Here is a 19828-nt window from a genome sequence, read left to right on the forward strand (position 1 = left end):
TTGGTTTTATTATCCTAAGAAATAGCAGCTAGCAGCTTTATTTATAGACCATTTCATACCACACTAAGCAGTCTTTAAGTGCTTTACAAAGTGTAAGCTAATTGCCCCCAACAAGCTGGGTATTCATTTTAGTGACCTATGGAAGGATGCCAGGCTGAGTCGACCCTGAGCCCCTGGCCTGTACTGAACTCACAATCTTGTGGTTTATGAGTGTGTGGCCGCAGTACTGGCATTTAGCCACTGTACCACCAGGGCTCCTGATATCTTAATGCACACACTGCCAAAGCTGCAGAACATAATGCATATTAAAAACATGTAAGGGGCACAGTTAAAAAAATGTTGAGAAAGAGAACAAGCCACATCCTGTAGGTTTTGTCAGTCCATAATGACAACAGACCACTGTCCCAGAACAGATTCTTGAGCTATCAGGTACCATTATACAATATGAAGTTTGATCAAATCCTAAATAAAGCCCAAAGCAAAAGCAACTGATGGTGTATTTGTTATTTATTTCATCATAGCACATCACAGTCAAAGGAAATAAGAGTGCATCTTAATCAATATGAAACTCACAATTCATGAAATCACAGTGCCTAGAATCAAGTGGCAAGAAAAAGCTGCCTACAGCAGCTAATCCAAGGAGGTGAGGCCAGAGAAACACCCAGCATTGTGACACCTAAATTTATCCTAAACCAAGTGGAAGAAATTGTTTTGGAGGCAGGCCAACCTTCTGATACTCCAAAGAGTGCCAGTTTCTACAAGCCACCTTTGCTTTTTTTTTTTTTTGCCTAATTTGTGTGGGAAAGATGTGGAGGTAACGATGATACACTCACTTAAAGTAGCATCTGACTCTATTTGTAGTCCCCTTTGTAAGAAAGGCGAGAGGAGCAGTGGAAACAGATCTCCAGCTGTGAAGGTGCCCAGTTCTTTCCCTATCTCCCATCCATCCTGCCTGCTTTTGGGGGTGGGGGAGTAGGCTTTAAGGAAGGAAGTGTCCTGGGGATCTCCATAAGCGAGACTGGGCTGGGCTTTCCAATCTAGAAGACATTGCTTGGGGTGAGGAAATGAAAATGTGTTGTGATGTGTTTAGTGCTTGCCACTTAGTACTTTCTTTTGTATCTTGTTGTGCCCTGAAGAATCTGAAGAAAATGACTACAAGAGGAAGAAATATGGCTAAGGGTGAGGGAAAAGGTGAGAGGGGAATGTTGGAAATGTTGCAGTGATAAGGAAGTTGGGTACAACTAGAAATCTAGGGAGGAAGGTATCTGATTTTAAAATATATATATATATTGTACACAACCAGATCATTATATGTCTTTAATTGCTGTAGCTGTTTAGTACAAAATAATTTGAATGGGCTAGGAAATGTATATGCTAACTAATATAAAGCCGACAATGTTTGTTTCCCATGAGAAAAAAAGTACTGAATTGAAATGAACTGAGTTTCTTAATTAGTCAATGACTGTCTTTGGCAGATGGCATGTTCTCCATGTTTCTGGTTTGAATTCAAAGGGAGATGGCCCATGAAGCAGCGGATTTGTCCTTTGGGATCTAGAAGAATGAAAAAAAAGTCAAAGGACTGAGTAACTTGGAAGAGGCTGACTGATAGATTGTAAGCCTGAGGGCAGGGAACCATCTGACTAAAAGATTGTATGTACAGCGCTGTGTAAATTTACAGCGCTTTATAAATAAAGGTTAATAATACCAATAATAATAAATCATCTTCAGTTTCTTTGAGACAGACTCAATAACTTCCTGAAGGCAAAGACAAGCAATTGCAACATGCAAGAGATTTAGAACATCATCAAGGAAAGGAGAATACAAGACAGACAATGCTGATGCATGCAGTCTGTGGCAGCTGGTGGCTTCCTTGGCAATGGGGCAATATGTACTCTGGGTTCAAATCTGTACTTTAAATCATTTATGCAAAATGCTGAACCTCATTCCCCAAACAGAATCAGTACCTCAGGAGGCTCCTTTAGACTAAAACCCAGAGCAGATTCACCACCCTACTGACATGGAAGCCACCAGCTTCCTATAGGCTCAGACCCTGATTGCCTTTTTGCCTTTAGGTGCAACATTGTTTATCAAATGAAAAACTTGTGGGCTCTCTAAATAAGGTTTAAATCACCCAGAGTGCAAATTATCTTGCCTGGAGTCTTGGGCAGCTGAGGGACATCACTTCCCCTTGATCAGTTTTCTCAAGTATTTTGTGTATCCATGTGCACTACAGAAAATGTTACAGGCACCCCAACTCCCACCCAAACAGGAGTCTTTCTGAGATCCTTGTATTTTCTTAAAGAAATTGGATCCTACCAGAATTGTGGCCTTGGCTTCAGAAATCTTTGAATTTAAACAGAATTCATGTGTTAGATTCAAGAGCTCAGTTGCTACAGTATCTGTTTACTTCCCACAAAGTATAGTTTTCTTAGATCTGGAATCAATTCACATCATTTTAAATTAGAAGCTATGTCAGCTATTATGGCTCAGTTATAAACCTAAGCTTAAAACTGATGGGAATTTTGGAAGACATCAGCATTTGAGAATGTGGCTTAAACCTAAGTTGTTAATGGCCTCTAAAGATGTTAATGGTTCAGAGGAACTAAAATCTCTGGGTCCTTAACCCACAGAAATACTGAAGCAGAAGCCAAATTTCATTTCATGAAACCTACATAGAATACCCCCTGTGTCAGAAGATTTTAAACCCTCTCCCTCCAGATTTAATTGCATAAGATTGGCCTCCTCTCACTGGGCAAGGCATCTGAAACACATTTTTGACAGAAACATTTTTTTTTTACCATTTCTGTAAAATGATCAGCACAGGCCATCCGAATTCGTTCAGGAGTCAGGGGACTGTTCAGCTCAAAATCCTCAGATAATGCTCTTTCCTTCCTCACAGCAGCCACTGCATCCCATATTGCAAAAAACACAGAGCACCCCAAGAAAACTGCTGATTCACCAAGCCCCTGTCAGGAACAAACACAGGGACAGTGGAAATCTTTTGGGTTTTAAAGCATGTAAACAAAAGTGGAGCATATTTTAACAAGGTTGGTAGTAGGGTTGTAGACAATGGAGATTATCACACCTGGGCCAATTCAGCAATAACTGCAGTAATGAAAGCTACCGAAACAGTCATGCAATCGTGCAATTATTGTGACATTACTATATAATATCACAATCGTGTTTCTCACACATCCATGAATGAATCATTAGTATACTGGAAATGATTGATTTGCACATGCACTGTTTCAGCACTATGGTGCATGTCTTGAAATCATGTTTCTGTCCCGCACAGATTAAAAAACAACAAAATAAAATGTATTAGTTCACCACATTGTTTTAAGCCAGTATAAACAAAACTGTGCCCTATACCTCAAAAGACTGAGGGAAAGACTCAAAAATAAAGAGGCTTTTAAAAAACAGTGAAATGATATGAGGAAGAAAAATGTCTAGAAGATGAGTAGAAAACAGTATAAGCAATAACAAAGGAGGGAGATATGAAAGGAGCTCTTCTCTGGGCTCTGATGCTAGGATGTGAACTGATGAACCAAGATGGTGGCTGCATGAAAACTCTTTGATTTGATGACACCAGCTATCTTTTCTGACTGTTCTGGGTAGTAATAGGATGAAAACTACTTTTTTTGGATTCCTTCTCTCACCAATCCAGAGAATAAGTGTTCTGTTGGTGTTAATGCCCACCTCACTACTCAACAGTTTCCTTTCCTGATCTTGCTTAGTTTGTCTTGGCAGTGGTTGTTATGTTTCCACAACTGTCAGATTACCAGTTCTGGACTAGTATATAGTAGTCTCATGTACAGCAGTTATTAATTGTACACAGCCTGAGCCACAGGTTAGGAAACTGCTTGTAGAATGGTCAACCTGTTCCTAGGGAGAGCTAGTATGGCAACAGTGAGGTTGCTGCACAACTAAACTGAAAATCCCAGAAACTATAATCATGTGGGTGAAGGGATGTATGAGAATTTTGTTCAGCACAAAATTCACAAAAAGGATGGGGGGAAAACTTTGAGATTTTTTTAAAAAAATCATATGAATCATAAGTAGGAGAAATCAAAATGGAGAGATTCATCCCATCCGTAATCTCAATCCATGTACAGTACATCTAAATGCTGTTTAGTTTTAATGGCACTTATGCATAAACCACTTTGGGATGCCTTACAGCTCTACAGTAAGAAGATATGCAGACTTTGAAACACTGTGAATTGATTAGTTTAATCCTGCTCGTTCACCCACCCACCCTGATAAATCTGAGGGGTTTACTACAATAATTTTTTTCACCAGAACTTTGAAAAGTTACTCTTTAGGACTGCAACTTCCAAAATTCACCACAAACTTGGCTACTGACTATGTTGGTTGCAGAATTCTGGGAGTCTTGGTCCAAAATGTAACCTTTTCAAGTTCTGTTTCTCAATAACGTTTTAACAAAACTAACAAAACTAAAGGGGAGCTGCACTTTGGTTTTGACATTCTTACCTTTGATGAATAGATTGCTGTTGTCTTTTGGGAAGGTGACAGCAAGGAGACACTAAACTGTTCTGGGATGTCACAAACCGCTGGGATTTTATACTGATCTGGCCCTCGTGTATAGAGGACTCCTTCAGGTGAGTATTTGAGTTCCTCTTTTGTGTAAAGCCCAAGACCCTGAACAAAGGCACCTTCAATCTGGCAACAGAAAGAATTTACAGTGAGATTTCCAGATAGTTTAACTGGGCAGCACTGTCAATGAACAAAAGAGGGACACTACCTTCTCTGAAACCAATGACAGTTTTTAATGTAGTTCTTTTATGGTTAGCATTAAACATTCAAAACATAACATTAAAAGTTAAAAAAATTAGAGTGCTATACTACAGAACTGCAAAACACCTGTATATTTTGCATATATATTGTGCTCAAACATCATTTATACATGGTTTACTAGGCCGAGTTTATTGAGGTACACAGAAGGACAATGGAAAGGGTTGTTGAGTGTGTGTGTGTGTGTTTGTATGTGTGAGTACACACACACATATAATATAACTTCAAACATTCTATAACATGATGAAAGAATATTTGGCTAAATTGGTTTAGTGAGGGATTATTAATCCTATAATCTATTAATTGCATAATCACCAATAAAAAGTACCATCCAGGATGCTAAAAATAAGCACAGTACCAAAACCTTACAATATAGAATAGGTAATATGAAACTATTGTCTAAGATGGTGAAACTAAGGGGCAATCTAGACCACCCCAAAGGGACAGACTGCAGGAGATCAGTTTCCCTCTGGAGGGACACTGCAGCAGGCAAACTGCGTGGCGTCCCTCCAGACCAAAAAGAACCCGGAAAACCTGGGTACTTTTTGATGCGCCGGGACGACGTCATCAGTGCGTCAGTGCACACTAATGACACATCCAAGATATAAGCGTGGTGCCCAGTGGTGCAGACCAGTGTTGCGCTTGCATCACACACGCCTGCCTGCCATGTATGGATGACACCACATAAAGATGATTTTCCCACGGCATCGTTATAGTTCCTTTATCGTCCCAAAGTGTAGTGGAATCGTCTTAACAGATAGATGATTCCAAAAGATTTTCACATGAGGCTGTTAGTGTTCTTAAATCGTTGCTAAATCATTCTTAAATCGTTGCTGTGTCCAGTGTGTGAATATAACTGTTTTGAAATCGTTTTGTAATCATTTATTGCTGAATTCTGATATATCAACGATTTAAGAACACTAACAGCCTCATGTGAAAATCTTTTGGAATCGTCTATCTGTTAAGACGATTCCACTACACTTTGGGATGATAAAGGAACGATATAACAATGCCGTGTGAAAATCTTCAAAGATGGCATCATCCATACGTATTAGGGTTCCAGAGCGAGTGGTTGCCGTGTGCTCTGGAAGCTTAATTTCGACACCGGCATGGTGCTTTTGGGCCTAAGAGAATGAAGACAAAGAACAGAAATATTTGTGAAAACATGGCATTAAATCTAGCATCATGAGCAAGAGATTTGGGAGATGTTATTTCAGAGTACAAACCAATCTATTGTGCAGGCTTAACTACAGTTTAATCACAGAAACAAGTATGAGAAGCAATGCTTAAGGACATACCTGACCTATATCCACTGCAGGATTGATACTGCATCCAATGTCCATAACAATATCTGTTCTGATGTTCTGTCAATGAAGTGCAAATTGCATGACTGTATTAAATTAGAGGGAATTGAAGCAAAGGAACATTAATAATCTATTTTTGATCCATATATTTTATGGACATACTTCTTACTGATCCCTTTGGTCTATCTGGCTCTGTGCCAGCTTAAGAAACAGTGAACTAGATCTTATTTCCTCACTTAGAATAATGATTCACTAATTTCTCACTTATATGTTGCTTAAATTATCCTTAGCCACAACTTCACACCCTGGACCAGCCGAAGAGCAAATGGCACCCCTCCCCACCTAAGCTGAGGTTTGATGCAAGAAAAAGAGCCTCCCCTCTCTAATACAGGCAGTTCCTAGAGCATGTTACCCAACAGTAGTAGTGAAGGTCCTGACCTGGCTTGATTCATGGGCCATTAAAGCCCATCCCATCCATAAAAATATTATAATGAAGTAAATGTCTAACAATTTTTTGCTCTTTCAGGACACCCAAAGTCTGCTGCCAGCACTAGTGCACCAGTGGAAGGCAGAGGGGGGAATGGCTTCCCATATGAACCCAGTTTATCTGATTTGTGCACCATTATTTTGCAACCACTTCTGATGTGCATCAAGGACATTTCAACCCAACCAACATTTCACATGGAGTAGAGGCCCCTCTCCATCTCTTGCTAGGACGCTCAACAGTTTGCTATAATTAAACCGCATCTGGTTCTGCAGCTGCAGAGAAAAGCTAGGAACTAAGAAAGATGTAAATGGCTGAGTGCTGTAAAAGGAGTGTAAAATGGTTGCAGCCACTCAAGCCCATCTGGTATAGCAACATTTCAAAGACTGTTGAGGTAGTACTTGGAAGAAAACACTAAACTCAATTGTCATAACAAGCTATTTGCACCTTGCTCTTCTTTCACAATCAGTGGAAGATTTCTACCCCATTTTTAATGCTCTGTACCTTGTAGAAGCCAAGAGGATTTATCTGTATCCAGAGCAAACAGATGGTAGCCTGCACACTATAGAATTCAGAGCACATGATAGTCTTGAACAAGTCATACAGAATTAGCAGTACTTGCTTTCTACTCCTCTTAAGAGTTGCCATATACCAGTTACCTTGTGATCTCCTGTCAGGCAGTCTATTTCAACTTCCGTGCAGGCAGCTCCATAAACAAAATATTCAAATGGATGGCCTTCCCCTTTCTCCCAGTCTATGTTTGCCTCATAACCTCTGGAAGAAGCAAGACAAAGTACATGTGTTAAAAATACAGAATGCTAGTTTCTGTGAGAACGACAATAAATAGGCAAAGAAAACAAAAACTCTAAAAGAATGTTTGAACATCACTTGGTACAAAAACATAGTAAATATATTTTGTTATTGTAAATATATTGTAAATATATTTTGTTATTTTATTGTGGTAGCGATATAGATCAGTGGGCTTAACATAAATTGGAATCAACCCACTGATCTATCTAATGGGCAAAAGAACAACAAGGGTTGCTCTCTCCCAATGTTTTAACAACAGTGAATAAAATTGCTATTGTACTTGCTATTGCTATTGGCTAATTTTGTGCTAGTTGCTTAACTCCTAGCCTCATTGCCCCTTACCTGTAAAATGAGAGTATTAATTGTTTGCTGTGGACCAAGGTTTTGTGCAGATCTATTAGCCACACTGAGATTGTTTTGTGTTGGAAAACTTGATCTACTATGACTTAAATGTTGATCTGGATTTGTGTATTCCATGGGTCTGTCATGGGATGCAATATCTAATTAACTCTACTGGCATGTATACCCCAGCACTATTTTGCACCTGGTTTTGATAGGTGTAACTTGGAGTCCCAAGGTGGCAGTGAGGGGAGTGAGAACACAAAGTAGATCCCACAAACTTGAAGTGTGCCCAGACTTGCATCATGATATTTATGAACAACATGACAGCTCTATGGGTCAGACCAATTATTCTTTAAGGTTAACATTCCACTGCCAGCAATGAACAGGTAAATGTGTCAGGGAAGCCCACAAAGGAAAAAGCTTTTCCCCATTGCTTTTCTTCAGTAGTTGCTGTTCTGGTCAAGAATGCTTCAGTTCCATCTGGCTATCTGGTTCAATTCCCCGCTCAGCCATGGAAACCCACTGGGTGAGCTTAGGCAAGTTACACACTCTCAGCCCCAGAAAACACCTTTAATAGGTTTGCCTTAGAGTTGCCATAAGTCAGAAATGACAAGAAGGCACACAGCAAGAACAGCAGCAGCAGCAGCAGCAGCATTTCTATGTGAGAGAACGGTGTGCTAACCTTTGGATTGAAAAGAGTTCCACAACAGTGACATATGTGACATCCTTCTCATTTTATAATCTTCCTCAATGAAATTTAATTTGGCACTGCTATTAACAAAAACCTGGCCAGTGTGCCTTAGAAGCCTCTTTGAACAGTGCAGGAGATGCTATAGGAAAGAACTACAAAAAGCTTGAATCCCCCTTCCTTTACTCCAGTGGGATGCTCTTCTATATTTGAGTCCTTTGTGTGATGGGAAAGAGTCTTTCTGTTTACCGTAGGAGCACTCTACATCCATTTTCCCCACCACAATATGCCCTTTATTCTTCATGTTTAAAATTGATAAGCACATATAATCATTCAAAACATACATTATCTAAGAATATTTATTATCTAGCTCAGTTAACATGTTCTGTCATGTGCAGCAATAATTCTTTCTGGGTCTTCACTTCGTAATGTTAATCTGTCATACCTGAAGTAACCTGTAGCAGACAGACTAATACTCTGCTCGAAAGCTTCTTTAGCCTATAAAAAAGTGCGTATGGTAAGGTTAATTCCTTCTAAAAATCATATTATATAACAATGCTAATACCTGTATGACTGTGCAAAAATTAAAGAAATAATTTTGCCTCTAGCACATATCTATATCTCATTCCACAGAAATGCAAAAAAGGAACGACAAACTTCTAGCTGGGTCTTTTTGTGCAGTATAAATTCCCAGAACAATCCTATTCATGTTTACTCAGAGGTAAGACCCACAGAAAGAAGGGGAAAAGAAAAGAAAAGAAAAGAGAAATTCTAGGAGAAAAATGCCACATGATTAAATGTCAACTGTCACATGTAATGTCTGGCCATGAGAAAGAAGCCTCAGGTGAAAGACTCAGCTATTCTGAAGGGTGTTTCCACAGATGCCAAATTACTGATTGTTGCAATTAACACACAAATTGCTAGTAAGTTTCCAAGAAATAGTAAAGTTTTCCATTCATTTTCTTAAAAGCTACACATTTGTGTAGCATATCTCAGAGCAGAGTTCATGATTAGTCCACAAGTTACAGTAAACAGAATAACTTCCTGATTTTGGCAAATCTCACAATTAGATAGGGAGCTAATATATTTGGGATCTGCCATCTTATTTTTAGCACCCATTTCAGGTTTTTCACCAATAAAAATGTCTGAATGACTGATTTTTAAAAAATAAAAATTGGAAACAACTAATCAAGGTATTTGTGAAGGCAAGGCTGCTGCCAACTGTACATTGAGAACTGACTCTTCTATCTGTAGCTCATGCTACTGGATGAAATGGAACACTAGATACCTCCTCCACATTTTGTGGCTGTCTATCAGAAGTGTCTTACTTACTCTTGCACTATCAAGAGGCAGTATATCGCTGTACACAGATAAACTGATAGAAACAAGATTGTGTTTGTATGTGTGTGTATGTTTGCACGTGCACATCAAAGGAAACAATATATATGTTCAGTACTGTATGGGAGACAGATATGGCATTTGCTGCCTGCTGAGGAATGGAAGGCCTATCAGGCAGCCAGTTGTTGGAAATGCTAGGATAAGTTGCTAAAATTTGGGCGTGACATACCTTTTTTTTCAGGCCAGGAGGTGATGAGACCCATCCCCCCAGCTAATATCCAAAGACAAATATGCTTGCCATATATTTGTCTCACCATATTTGACTTTGGCCATCACTATATTTTGTGGCAGAGAGTTATGTACATTCTACCGAGGTAAAAATACAAAATGGCTGTGACAGGCAACAGGGTTTCATGTTCCAGAAAGGAAGCAATGAATGGAGGAAGTACATAATGCTACTACATCCTGGTCCTCACTGCTTTGTGATAGCCAAGCAATTGGGAGGGTTACATCTGCACAGGGACATTACTGGATTGCTTAGTACAATTAGGGCAAGGAGAGGACTCAGTGGTACAGTTTGGTGACTTTCATGGAAAGCTGAAGCTATTGTCTAAAAGTTCAGATCATACTGATAGGCATAATGGGGAGAGGTAGATTGAAGTAGCCTTTTAAACTTCCCAGAAAACTCAATTTATAATACATATTTTAAATAAGTTAAGTGACACCAGTATACATATGCTACTTTGATTAAACTGAACACATGGAGACCAGCCTCCACACTCTCCCTCTATGTCTGAAAGGAGCTGTGGAAAGGAGCACATGGAGAAAATTAAGATCATAGTTCCATAATTAGATGGAAAGAAAGCAATACCTTTCATATCACTGGAAACCAAACATATTGCATACATCCAGGTATACAAACAGCTAATATAAGCTAAAATAATAAGTCCCTAGTACCATTTAAGTTTCAGTTGCCATTATTGTTAACCATTCATTTTAAAGTCAGGTGGTCACTTACCCATTCCTTCCAGGTGCCCTTAGGGTTCTGACTAATTATGGGTTCCAGATGTTTCAGAAGGGTCTGGCATGCATCCTGATGAAATTAGGAAAAACACAAGAGAGAAGAAAAGGAAAATCTCTGTGTAAAATACTGGAAAGATTCTTCTACTTCGGTTATACTGCTGGGCTATTAACAACATTACTGAAATCAAGTATATGGCTGTGTCAGTCTGTAGAATCAGTATGTCGAAAGATCTTGCAGCACCTTTGAGACTAATTGAAAGAAAGCACACTGCCAACTTCTTTCTTTCAACTAGTCTCAAAGGTGCTAAGATCCTTCTCCATACTGATTACTGAAATCAGTACATACTAATCCACGACACTGGTCAGAATTGGGAAAAGTAATTTTTTTGTACTACAAATCCCATTGGCCATGCTGATGGGAAACAGTTTTAATTTAAAAAAAATGTTTTTCCAAAATCTGTTACCTTAGCAGACTATCTAGACTTCCTATCAATTGAACAGTAGTCCTGAAACACCCCTTTGTCTTAAGTTCCCAATTCTCAACCCAAAATGAGAAGGACTATTAATTAAACCTCACTAAAGCGTCTTCCTCTATTCTACACAAGGCCTATTAAATTTATGCTCCTAGAATGAGACCTACATAGTTTTTCAAAAACTCTCAATTTTATATCTTCTCACCTAAACACAATTAACACAATTGCTCAACATATCAACTCAGATATATTAGATCAAGAGAAAATATATCTCAATGATTCTGCTTTTATATTTTCTGTATTTTCTATTGTATATATTTTATTCTATATTTTATATTTTCTAATCTTAAAAACACTTATCTAAAAGTAAAGGCCCACTTTCGCCAGTTTCAAAACTGAGTTGAAGACTATATTGTTCAGGAAAGCGTTCCCAGTCATTGTGTGATGGTTTTTCTATCTATTATCTCATATTTGACTTGATATTTGATGTTTTTTAACTTGTTGCCTGCTTATTTTATCTAATTCTATCTTGTATTATTATCTATTGTTTTATATGTATTTTGTTATTATCCTGTAGGATGTACATCTTTGGCAGGTTTCATTTTTATATATTTTATTGATTTATGTACAGCGCTGTGTAAATCTACAGCGCTATATAAATGAATAATAATAATAATAATAATAATAATAATAATAACTGAAATCACAAAGGATTTCTCCCCAAACCTCTATTCGTGAAGTCAAGGGTGTTTCAATGTGAAACCCTTATACTGTATATCATTTTCTATGCTTCGCTTTCAGAAGAAAGGTACAGTAATCACCCCTGTCCAACAGAAGCCACCCCTTTGTGAATACATTGCAATAGGCTAGGACCTAGCGACCCTGTCTAGAGCTAGAATATTGTATCACACTTTACCTTCACTGCCATTCCATTGACATCAGTTCCCTGAGAGCCTACTGAACCGCATGCATTAGGAACAGTTGTTGTACTTGTTTCACAGAAGTGAATATTTGACATTGGCATTTTTAATTCTCTGCTAGCAACCTAGGATGAGAAACAAATACTTATTTATGTGTTGGATTTATATCCCACTTTTCTCCCAAAATGGGATTCAAGGTGGCCGACAATAATTTTAAAAGGATACAAGTAAAACATTACAGGTAATTACAAAAGTTAAAAAACATTAAATAATACTAATATTAAAACATAACAATTAAAAATACAACATAGTTATACAGTCATGCTTTCTTTTAAGTACAGCAACTTGAATTTTCATCAGAGGAAGAATGTTAACATCCCAAATGTCTGCTTGTAGAAGTAGCATTCAGAAACTCATTCAACAGTTGCTGTTGCTTAGGATCCTTCCACTTTCAAGAACTGAATCAGAGGTTAGTCACATTAGAAGGGATGCTGTTGACTCTGGAGAAATGGAGCTCAGTTTTAGTCCCTTTACAATGGGCACCATACATGACTATACAAAAGTTAAGCCTGTTCCCTCCAGTACATATCATGAGTTGATGTGTACTAAGAGATCTTTTGCATCTTAAACAGGGTAAAAGTTAAATACAGAACAAATCCAGCTGAGGCTTTTAAGACTCCAGTGCTCTGCCTCATTTATTTAATTTGGTGCCTGTGTGTGAGACAATGATATTGTCATCTTGTAAGAAAACCTGATGTGAAAAAGAATAGTAGCACAGTCCTTTTTAATTGCTAATATGAGGACCACTGCCTCTGGAAAAGACCATACACCAGGAGTTGCCAGGAGGGGTTCCTTCTTTTGCAGTGCTATGGAGTGCGTAGGCTGTTAAAATAAGTAAAATGCTAAAACAGGCCATCATTTTTTTGGGTGAGTATAAAATGTGCTCTCACTGCCTCTATGATTCTAAGAAATCTAATTTAAGAAGAAGAAAAAAGTGGAATTAAGGAGATATGCTCTAAGAGCACTTTAAAATGTAGCTCCCTGTCTACGGATGACTAATAATAGTTTGTGGTTCAATTGAAAAAGATTTCTATATCACCCTTATTTGCCATCTTAGATCCTTAAAATAAGCTTAAGATTTTAAGTAAGTAAATAAATAAAATAAATCTTATTGGGCTAAATCAAACTGAGTCCCAACTAGAGTAGAGCCACTGAATGAATGGGACTTACTAAATTAGCATTTATGTAACTTCCATTGTTTCCACAGGCTTACTCTACTTGGGAGAAACAATTATATTTAAAGCATTAATATGAGTTCACACATACAATAATGGGCACATGACTCCTAGTACCTGGATCATTTTGGTGTGCAGTCCTTGTCCCATTTCTACACCTCCATATGTCAGGAGCAGAGACCCATCTGTATATAAATGAACCAGAGCAGCAGCCTAGAAAACAGCAATAACAATGAGACTTTGACTGTGTGCTGCAAATGAACAGAAGTATTTCTGGACAAATGACTTTTATAAACCTAGAATTAGATTTGGTTTCTTTAAATAAATAAATAAAAACCAAGTATTATAAAACAAGACTGCTGGGCTGGGATAGGTTTAATGCACCACAGCAGTATAGCCTAGGACTGGCCCTAGCACTAGGAAGAGTGAGAAAGCTACCTCAGGCAGTGTACTCCAGGGCATGAGGATAAAGTTATGTGTACCATGTGGCCTTCCCTGGCTGTACCCCTTATACTAGCCTGCTGCCCTCCTGTTGTAGAGTCTGTCAATGTTCAACATCAACAATGATGAACTAAGCTTAAACTGTGGATCTGTACAGCTCTTGCACAAGGAACTGGGAAGTGGGAAGGAGGATCCTCACCTTCACCTCAAGCCCCCCCAGCATAGTGTTAGCACTCAATTTTTCTAACACAACATGAATGTCACTGCTATGATACGAAGGCATAGCCATATTAGTTTGGAAAATGAGAATGCAAAGGGATCTTGCAGCACCTTTGAGACTCACTGTAAGAAGTTGGGAACATGAGCTTTCATAGACTTGAGCCCATTTCCTCAGATGCATAATTCCGAGGAAGCAGGCTCAAGTCTACAAAAGCTCATGCTATCAACTTCTGTCTTTCAGTCAGTCTCAAAGGTCCCTTTGCATACTGGTATGAAAGTCATTTTATAGAAAACATTAAGAAAAAGCAGAGTCAGGATTGTCTTGAGGGGAACGATAGCACCTGGTAGAAATCTTTATGTCCACTCAAAGATCAGCCCTAAACTGTCCACTTCATTTTTAAAAATATTTACTTATTAAATTATATTATTTATATCCCATTCTATATCACAAGATCTCAGGGTGATTTAAAATAAAATTTAATTTGTTTGAACAATGTAAAAAATTGAAACAGTTAAAAAGGGTCAAATGTTCTAAAAGCATATTACATCCAACATGCCAAAGTAATTTAAGACCATGTATGCACACAACGATATGATGTTATGCCTGTAAAAGAGGTGACAAAAATAAATGCTTTTCCATTGGCATTAATGGAGCAGCACTGCTGACATCTTCCTCTAAACCGCACCAGCTTCTAGAGTCACAACAGAGGATAGGATTCTGTAATTCTGCTGTCAATCACAACATCACCCACCAGGAATACAGAAAACAACATTGAGGGCCACCTGTTTGCCACCTTGCAAGTGAAAACAATTTTCGTGCATCAAGGCAGTTGGCTTCAGGGGAATCTTCTGCTCTGTCCCCTTCACTAGAGAACTATGGGACACATAACAGAGAGCTATAGGAAGAAAACATTCTGCAAAAACGTTATCAGCTCAGAGGAGAAACAAAACAAAACCAACAGCACAAAGAAGGAAAGGCAGGAGTCTAACAGCAAGCTGATTTGCAGTAAGCCTCACCAGAAATCTCAGCTCCATGTTTGCAAAAGGAGGAGAAGGAAAGGATCCGATACAGGTTAGTGGTGTTCTACAACATTTATTATAATTATTAAAAGATGTAGTATATTTAATAGAATTATCAGAATAAATTTCATTTAAGATTAATTTAATCTGAATATGGTTCTGTTGTAGCTGTTTAGCTTTGGTCACCTGGTTCCTGTCTACCTCTCTGTTGTGGTGGTAATCATGATGCTGTCCAGATGCTGTGAGACTGCAGCTCCCAGCAGTAACCAGAGTAGCCAGTGGTGAGGAATACTAGGAGATGCAGTCTAGAGGGCAACATAATTTCCACTCCTGGTCTTTATTATTGCATGTGTAGTTTTTTTGATATGACCTTTTGGTTCTGAACAGAAATAAACATGATTGGCTATGTCCATGCACAATCCACACAAGGGATGTTCCTCAGTCATCAGAACAAGCAACAAGCTATGTGAGGTTGCCACCTTTTTGTTCTAGTCTGTACATTTCAACTTGTTGTGGGACAGATGTAGAGACATATGCAGCACAAGTAAGCAGTGATATACAAACTGGTATATGTGATCAGTACATCTGCAGACATTTCCAAACTGACCTGACCAAGGAAACGTGTGCAAAACCCAACTGGGTACTTCAAGGGAATAATGGCAATGCCTTTTTTCTTCCAATAATTTTTCCTGTTGAATTCATCCACAGTTTGTTTTCGGGTGTGATATGCAGACTTTTCCATGCACTCATTCCAGCACCTGTGAAGGTTCTCCGGATGGAGCTCTTGTTTATAAGATGTGAGTTCATTTTCTTTGTACATGTTTATTTCCCTGATCTGGAATAAAAAGAGTTAGACTAAACATAGTTTCACATCTGCAGTGGTTTTTTTAAACAAAATAATAAAAATACAAAATGTATCATGATTTCTAAATTATATTGCATAATGTAATTAACATACAAATCACAACCTAATAATAAAATGCACAAAACAGTGGTTAATTATCAGATATGAATACAGTCTACACATTAAAACTAGTTTTTGCAAAATTTCATTTGTGAAGCAGATGAACATTTTTTATTTGGCAATAAATGAATAAAAATAAATTGTCCTTATGGTTATCCCTGCTTGAGGTTCTCATTTGCAATGAGTGTTGAGAGCATGTTGACATAAAAGGGGATCCACATTACTTCCACCTATTTCTGTGGTCTCCAGAGCTCCCCCAGTGCCACAGCCCTTACTGTATTTTTTGTTCCAAATATAGAGAATCACATACCTCTAAGCCTCAAAGAGCAGTTACTCTATTCTAAAGCAAAACATGAAACCTTTGCTTCACTGGAAATGCCATTTTAAAAGTTAAAAAACAACAAACCTGAAGTGTGCTTCTAGTTGCCTCCATTAAAAACAAAACCTCTCCATATATTTGTGATGAATGAGGGCTGTATGGAGTCCCAAAGTCCCATGGAGTCTCAAAGATGGTTGCTGAACCAATGAAGTTGCTCTATTTACATAATGTTAAATTCTTCATCATTTTTTCTAAGATTGAAATTTGACAGAATCATAGAGTTCGAAGACAGAGGGCCTACTGATGATATCTTACTCCTATATGATATGTTTTGGTTTTCTATGAAGTTGTAATTTATTTATTACTTATGTATCCTATCTTTCCATAAAATATGCCCTGAGCCTAGCATAAAGCAAGGTCTGCATAGGAATTTACAGATGCATGGAGAAATAATATAACAAAATAGTTTTAGATGAAGATGCTAACACACACACACACACATACATTATATATTGGGCACCTAAAATGGTGAAGGGTCTGGAATCCATGTCCTATGAGTTAGGGATGTTTAGCCTGCAGAAGAGAAGGTTAAGAGGTGATATGATAGCCCTGTTTAAATATCTGAAGGGATGTCACATTGAGGAACGAGCAAGCTTGTTTTCTGCTGCTCCGGCAAGTAGGACCCGGAATAATGGAGGCAAGCTCCAGGAAAAGAGATTCCACCTCAACATTAGGAAGAACTTCCTACATCCCAAACTGTTTAAATATCATTACAAACACTTTGAATTCAGAACAGAAACATAATAGCAGAGGCCAAAAACACACTGCAGGAATGATCCAGTTTGACACCACTTTAACTGCCCTGGCTCAATGTGAGGGAATTCTGGGAACTGTAGCTTGTGGTGGTACGAGAGCTCTCTGAGAAAGGAGGCTAAATGACTCATAAACTACAGTTCCCAGAATTCCCTAACATTGAGCCAAGTGATGTCAAATTAGATTATTTCTGCAATGTGTTTTGGCCCTCAGTTTTCTTCATAGAGTAGAGTGCATTGTTGTTGTTATTGCCTTCAAATAGTTAAGTAGTCTAATCAGGAGGTTACCATTCCATGGATTACTGTTGTAGATTTCTCATGGTATATCCTAGTTATTAAGGGACAGAGCCTTCCCACCTGGTGGGATTCCTATGGCCCTCCCTTTTCTAACCAATTAACTACCAACTAGTTGACATTCAATACAATACTCCCAAAGAATAGGCAGTTGTTAAATTGTTAATGGTAATGTAGCCAATACTGGAAGAAATATCAAATACTGCCCTATTTCTCCATAAGATAGTTTGAATTAAAAGCCTCAGATCACATTCCTCTGAGGACAATGCTAATCTCTTACAAGACTTTGAGAATAAAGTAGGTTTGTTTTCTGCTGTTCCAGAGAACAGGTCCCGGAACAATGGATTCAATCTAAAGGAAAAGAGATTCCACCTAAACATTAAGAGGAACGCCCTGACATTAAGAGCTGTTTGACAGTGAAGGACACTCCCTTGGAGTGTAATGGCATCTCCTTCTTTGGAGGTCTTTAAACAGAGGCTGGATGGCTATCTATTGGAAGTGCTTTGATTATGAGTTTCTGCATGGCAGAATGGGGTTGGACTGGATGGCCTTTTTGGTCTCTTCCAACTCTATGATTCTATGATTTCCCAGATTATGTTTCAGGAAAAGTAAGAATCCTCAAGTTTGTGACAACTTTCTGACCAGGCTATTCTTAATCTTGGGTCTCCAAAAGCTGGCCCCTTTCCTCATGAGACTATCTCCACAGGCTTCTTCCTCCAGGCAGTGCACAAGACTTCACTCTGGACCTCATATCCATCTTTCATGCTCCCACACCATGTCCAAGAAATCCCTTTGCAACAATGTATATATATTTTTAATTAACTCCTATAATTTTCAGAATCATGCCTCCCTCTGCTCCCCCACAATACCTGCTCTGGTGATAAACCACATCTGGCTGCAACACGTGTTATCCAGCTCTCTGTAACCAATCCTGCTTGTGGGAAACCAAAGCCTCGGAAAGCAGTGTTGGATGGCATGTTTGTCTTGCAGGCACGGGCAGAAGACCAGACATTTGGTATCTTGTAAGCATTCTCCATTTTTAGCAGCATTGACTCTGTAACCTTCATTATGGAAGCATAAAAAGCTAACTTCAGAACAATCCATCTTCTAATCACAGAAATAATTCCACACTTCTGTCTCAAGCAACTTCATTTATTCTAATGTTGTTTTTATCACATGTACGATGAGAAATGGGATAGACAGTACTGTACTACTACTATTAAACATTTTGCTACAGTAAGATTCACAAAAATGAAAATAGGGAGGAAGCAAAGAAAAGGAGTGAACAGAAAGAAATGTGCAGGGGTATCAAAGAGTCAAGACTGGAATTAAGACCTTGATTCTGTGTATCAGAATCAATGGAAGTAAATTCTGAGTCTGCAAAAAAATAATATTATTTTGGATGACAAGTCCCAGAATTGCCAACTACCTTATACTGCTAGACAAATTTTAAGACTTGTAGGCCAAATTTATTTTTTCCAAGTGTTGACTTTAAGTCTAATGGCTTTTATATTAATGCTTTAATCAAAATTCTAATGTGTGGAATGAGTAGCAAGACTGTGTCAATTGAACTAGTTATACCTCCAGTGTCAGTAAATGCTTCACTCTATATTCAGATGAATATGTGAATGGGGACCCTGTGGGCAGAGATGCATCCATAAGACCCATGTAACTGCTTCAGATCCATTTCATGTAACTAGTGCTCATTTTGGGAAATGCATGTTGTCAAAATCTCCAAGTTCATTAATATTCATCTGTATCAGACCAGCATAACACAAATATATACCAGTGTATTTATGTTCGACCCTACAGTTGCACAACCTTCTGTACAACAGGCTTTGAGCTTAGTATTACTCAAAAGTTCAAATAGCTCCTCATCCACCAAGCAAAAAGAGCTAACTCTCTCTTTCTCTCTGTGGTATAATTGGCAGTACATCTGAGAGACTGATTACTTGAACAACTATTTTTACATAATAATAGTGTCCACACAACATATGTATATTACACAGCTTTTTGGCAAGTTGGTTTTACTATTGCCAGGTTGGTTTTACTACTCCCCAGTCATCATGGCCACTGTGTTCATGAGGAGGTTTCTTTTGCTTGCTTTTCCCCATCATGTAACTTGAAAACACTCACCAGTACTGAATCATCAACGGTACATCCTCCATTAATGTATGCATCAAAATATATGGCCAATATTTTGCCATTATTCATGAAGCCAACCTGAAACACAAGTCACTTTTGAGTACTTTTTATAAAGCTAACATTTTAACCTGATTTATAAATTGCAGTATATGTAGAATGCAGAGGATATGCATCTTGCAAACCAC

The 19828-nt window shown here is 38.3% G+C and overlaps 1 protein-coding gene across 6 annotated transcripts in view; it reads right to left on the reverse strand.

The window, feature by feature from the left end:
- Window positions 1-489: 489 nt before the first annotated feature.
- Window positions 490-19828, reverse strand: part of LOC149313612 (aldehyde oxidase 1-like) — a 64861-nt gene continuing 45522 nt past the window's right edge. For 4 of the 6 annotated variants that reach the window (XM_089519447.1, XM_089519448.1, XM_089519449.1 and 1 more), the window contains 12 exons: window positions 19635-19721; window positions 18368-18559; window positions 15717-15944; window positions 13547-13642; window positions 12191-12319; window positions 10797-10871; window positions 8886-8938; window positions 7260-7374; window positions 6111-6176; window positions 4492-4680; window positions 2799-2966; window positions 490-1551 (listed from right to left, as the gene is read on the reverse strand). In XM_089519447.1, coding sequence (XP_089375573.1) covers window positions 1507-1551; window positions 2799-2966; window positions 4492-4680; window positions 6111-6176; window positions 7260-7374; window positions 8886-8938; window positions 10797-10871; window positions 12191-12319; window positions 13547-13642; window positions 15717-15944; window positions 18368-18559; window positions 19635-19721 — 1443 coding nt within the window. In that variant the 3' untranslated portion in view covers window positions 490-1506. Of the gene's footprint in view, window positions 1552-2798; window positions 2967-4491; window positions 4681-6110; window positions 6203-7259; window positions 7375-8885; window positions 8939-10796; window positions 10872-12190; window positions 12320-13546; window positions 13643-15716; window positions 15945-18367; window positions 18560-19634; window positions 19722-19828 lie in introns of those variants that run through there. The other 2 variants (XM_089519451.1, XM_089519452.1) reach the window with 2 other exon arrangements.

The sequence above is a fragment of the Sceloporus occidentalis genome, unplaced genomic scaffold (assembly GCF_023333645.1).
Source record: "Sceloporus occidentalis isolate IW3139 unplaced genomic scaffold, rSceOcc1.0.p SCAF_4, whole genome shotgun sequence".
Lineage (NCBI taxonomy): Eukaryota > Metazoa > Chordata > Lepidosauria > Squamata > Phrynosomatidae > Sceloporus > Sceloporus occidentalis.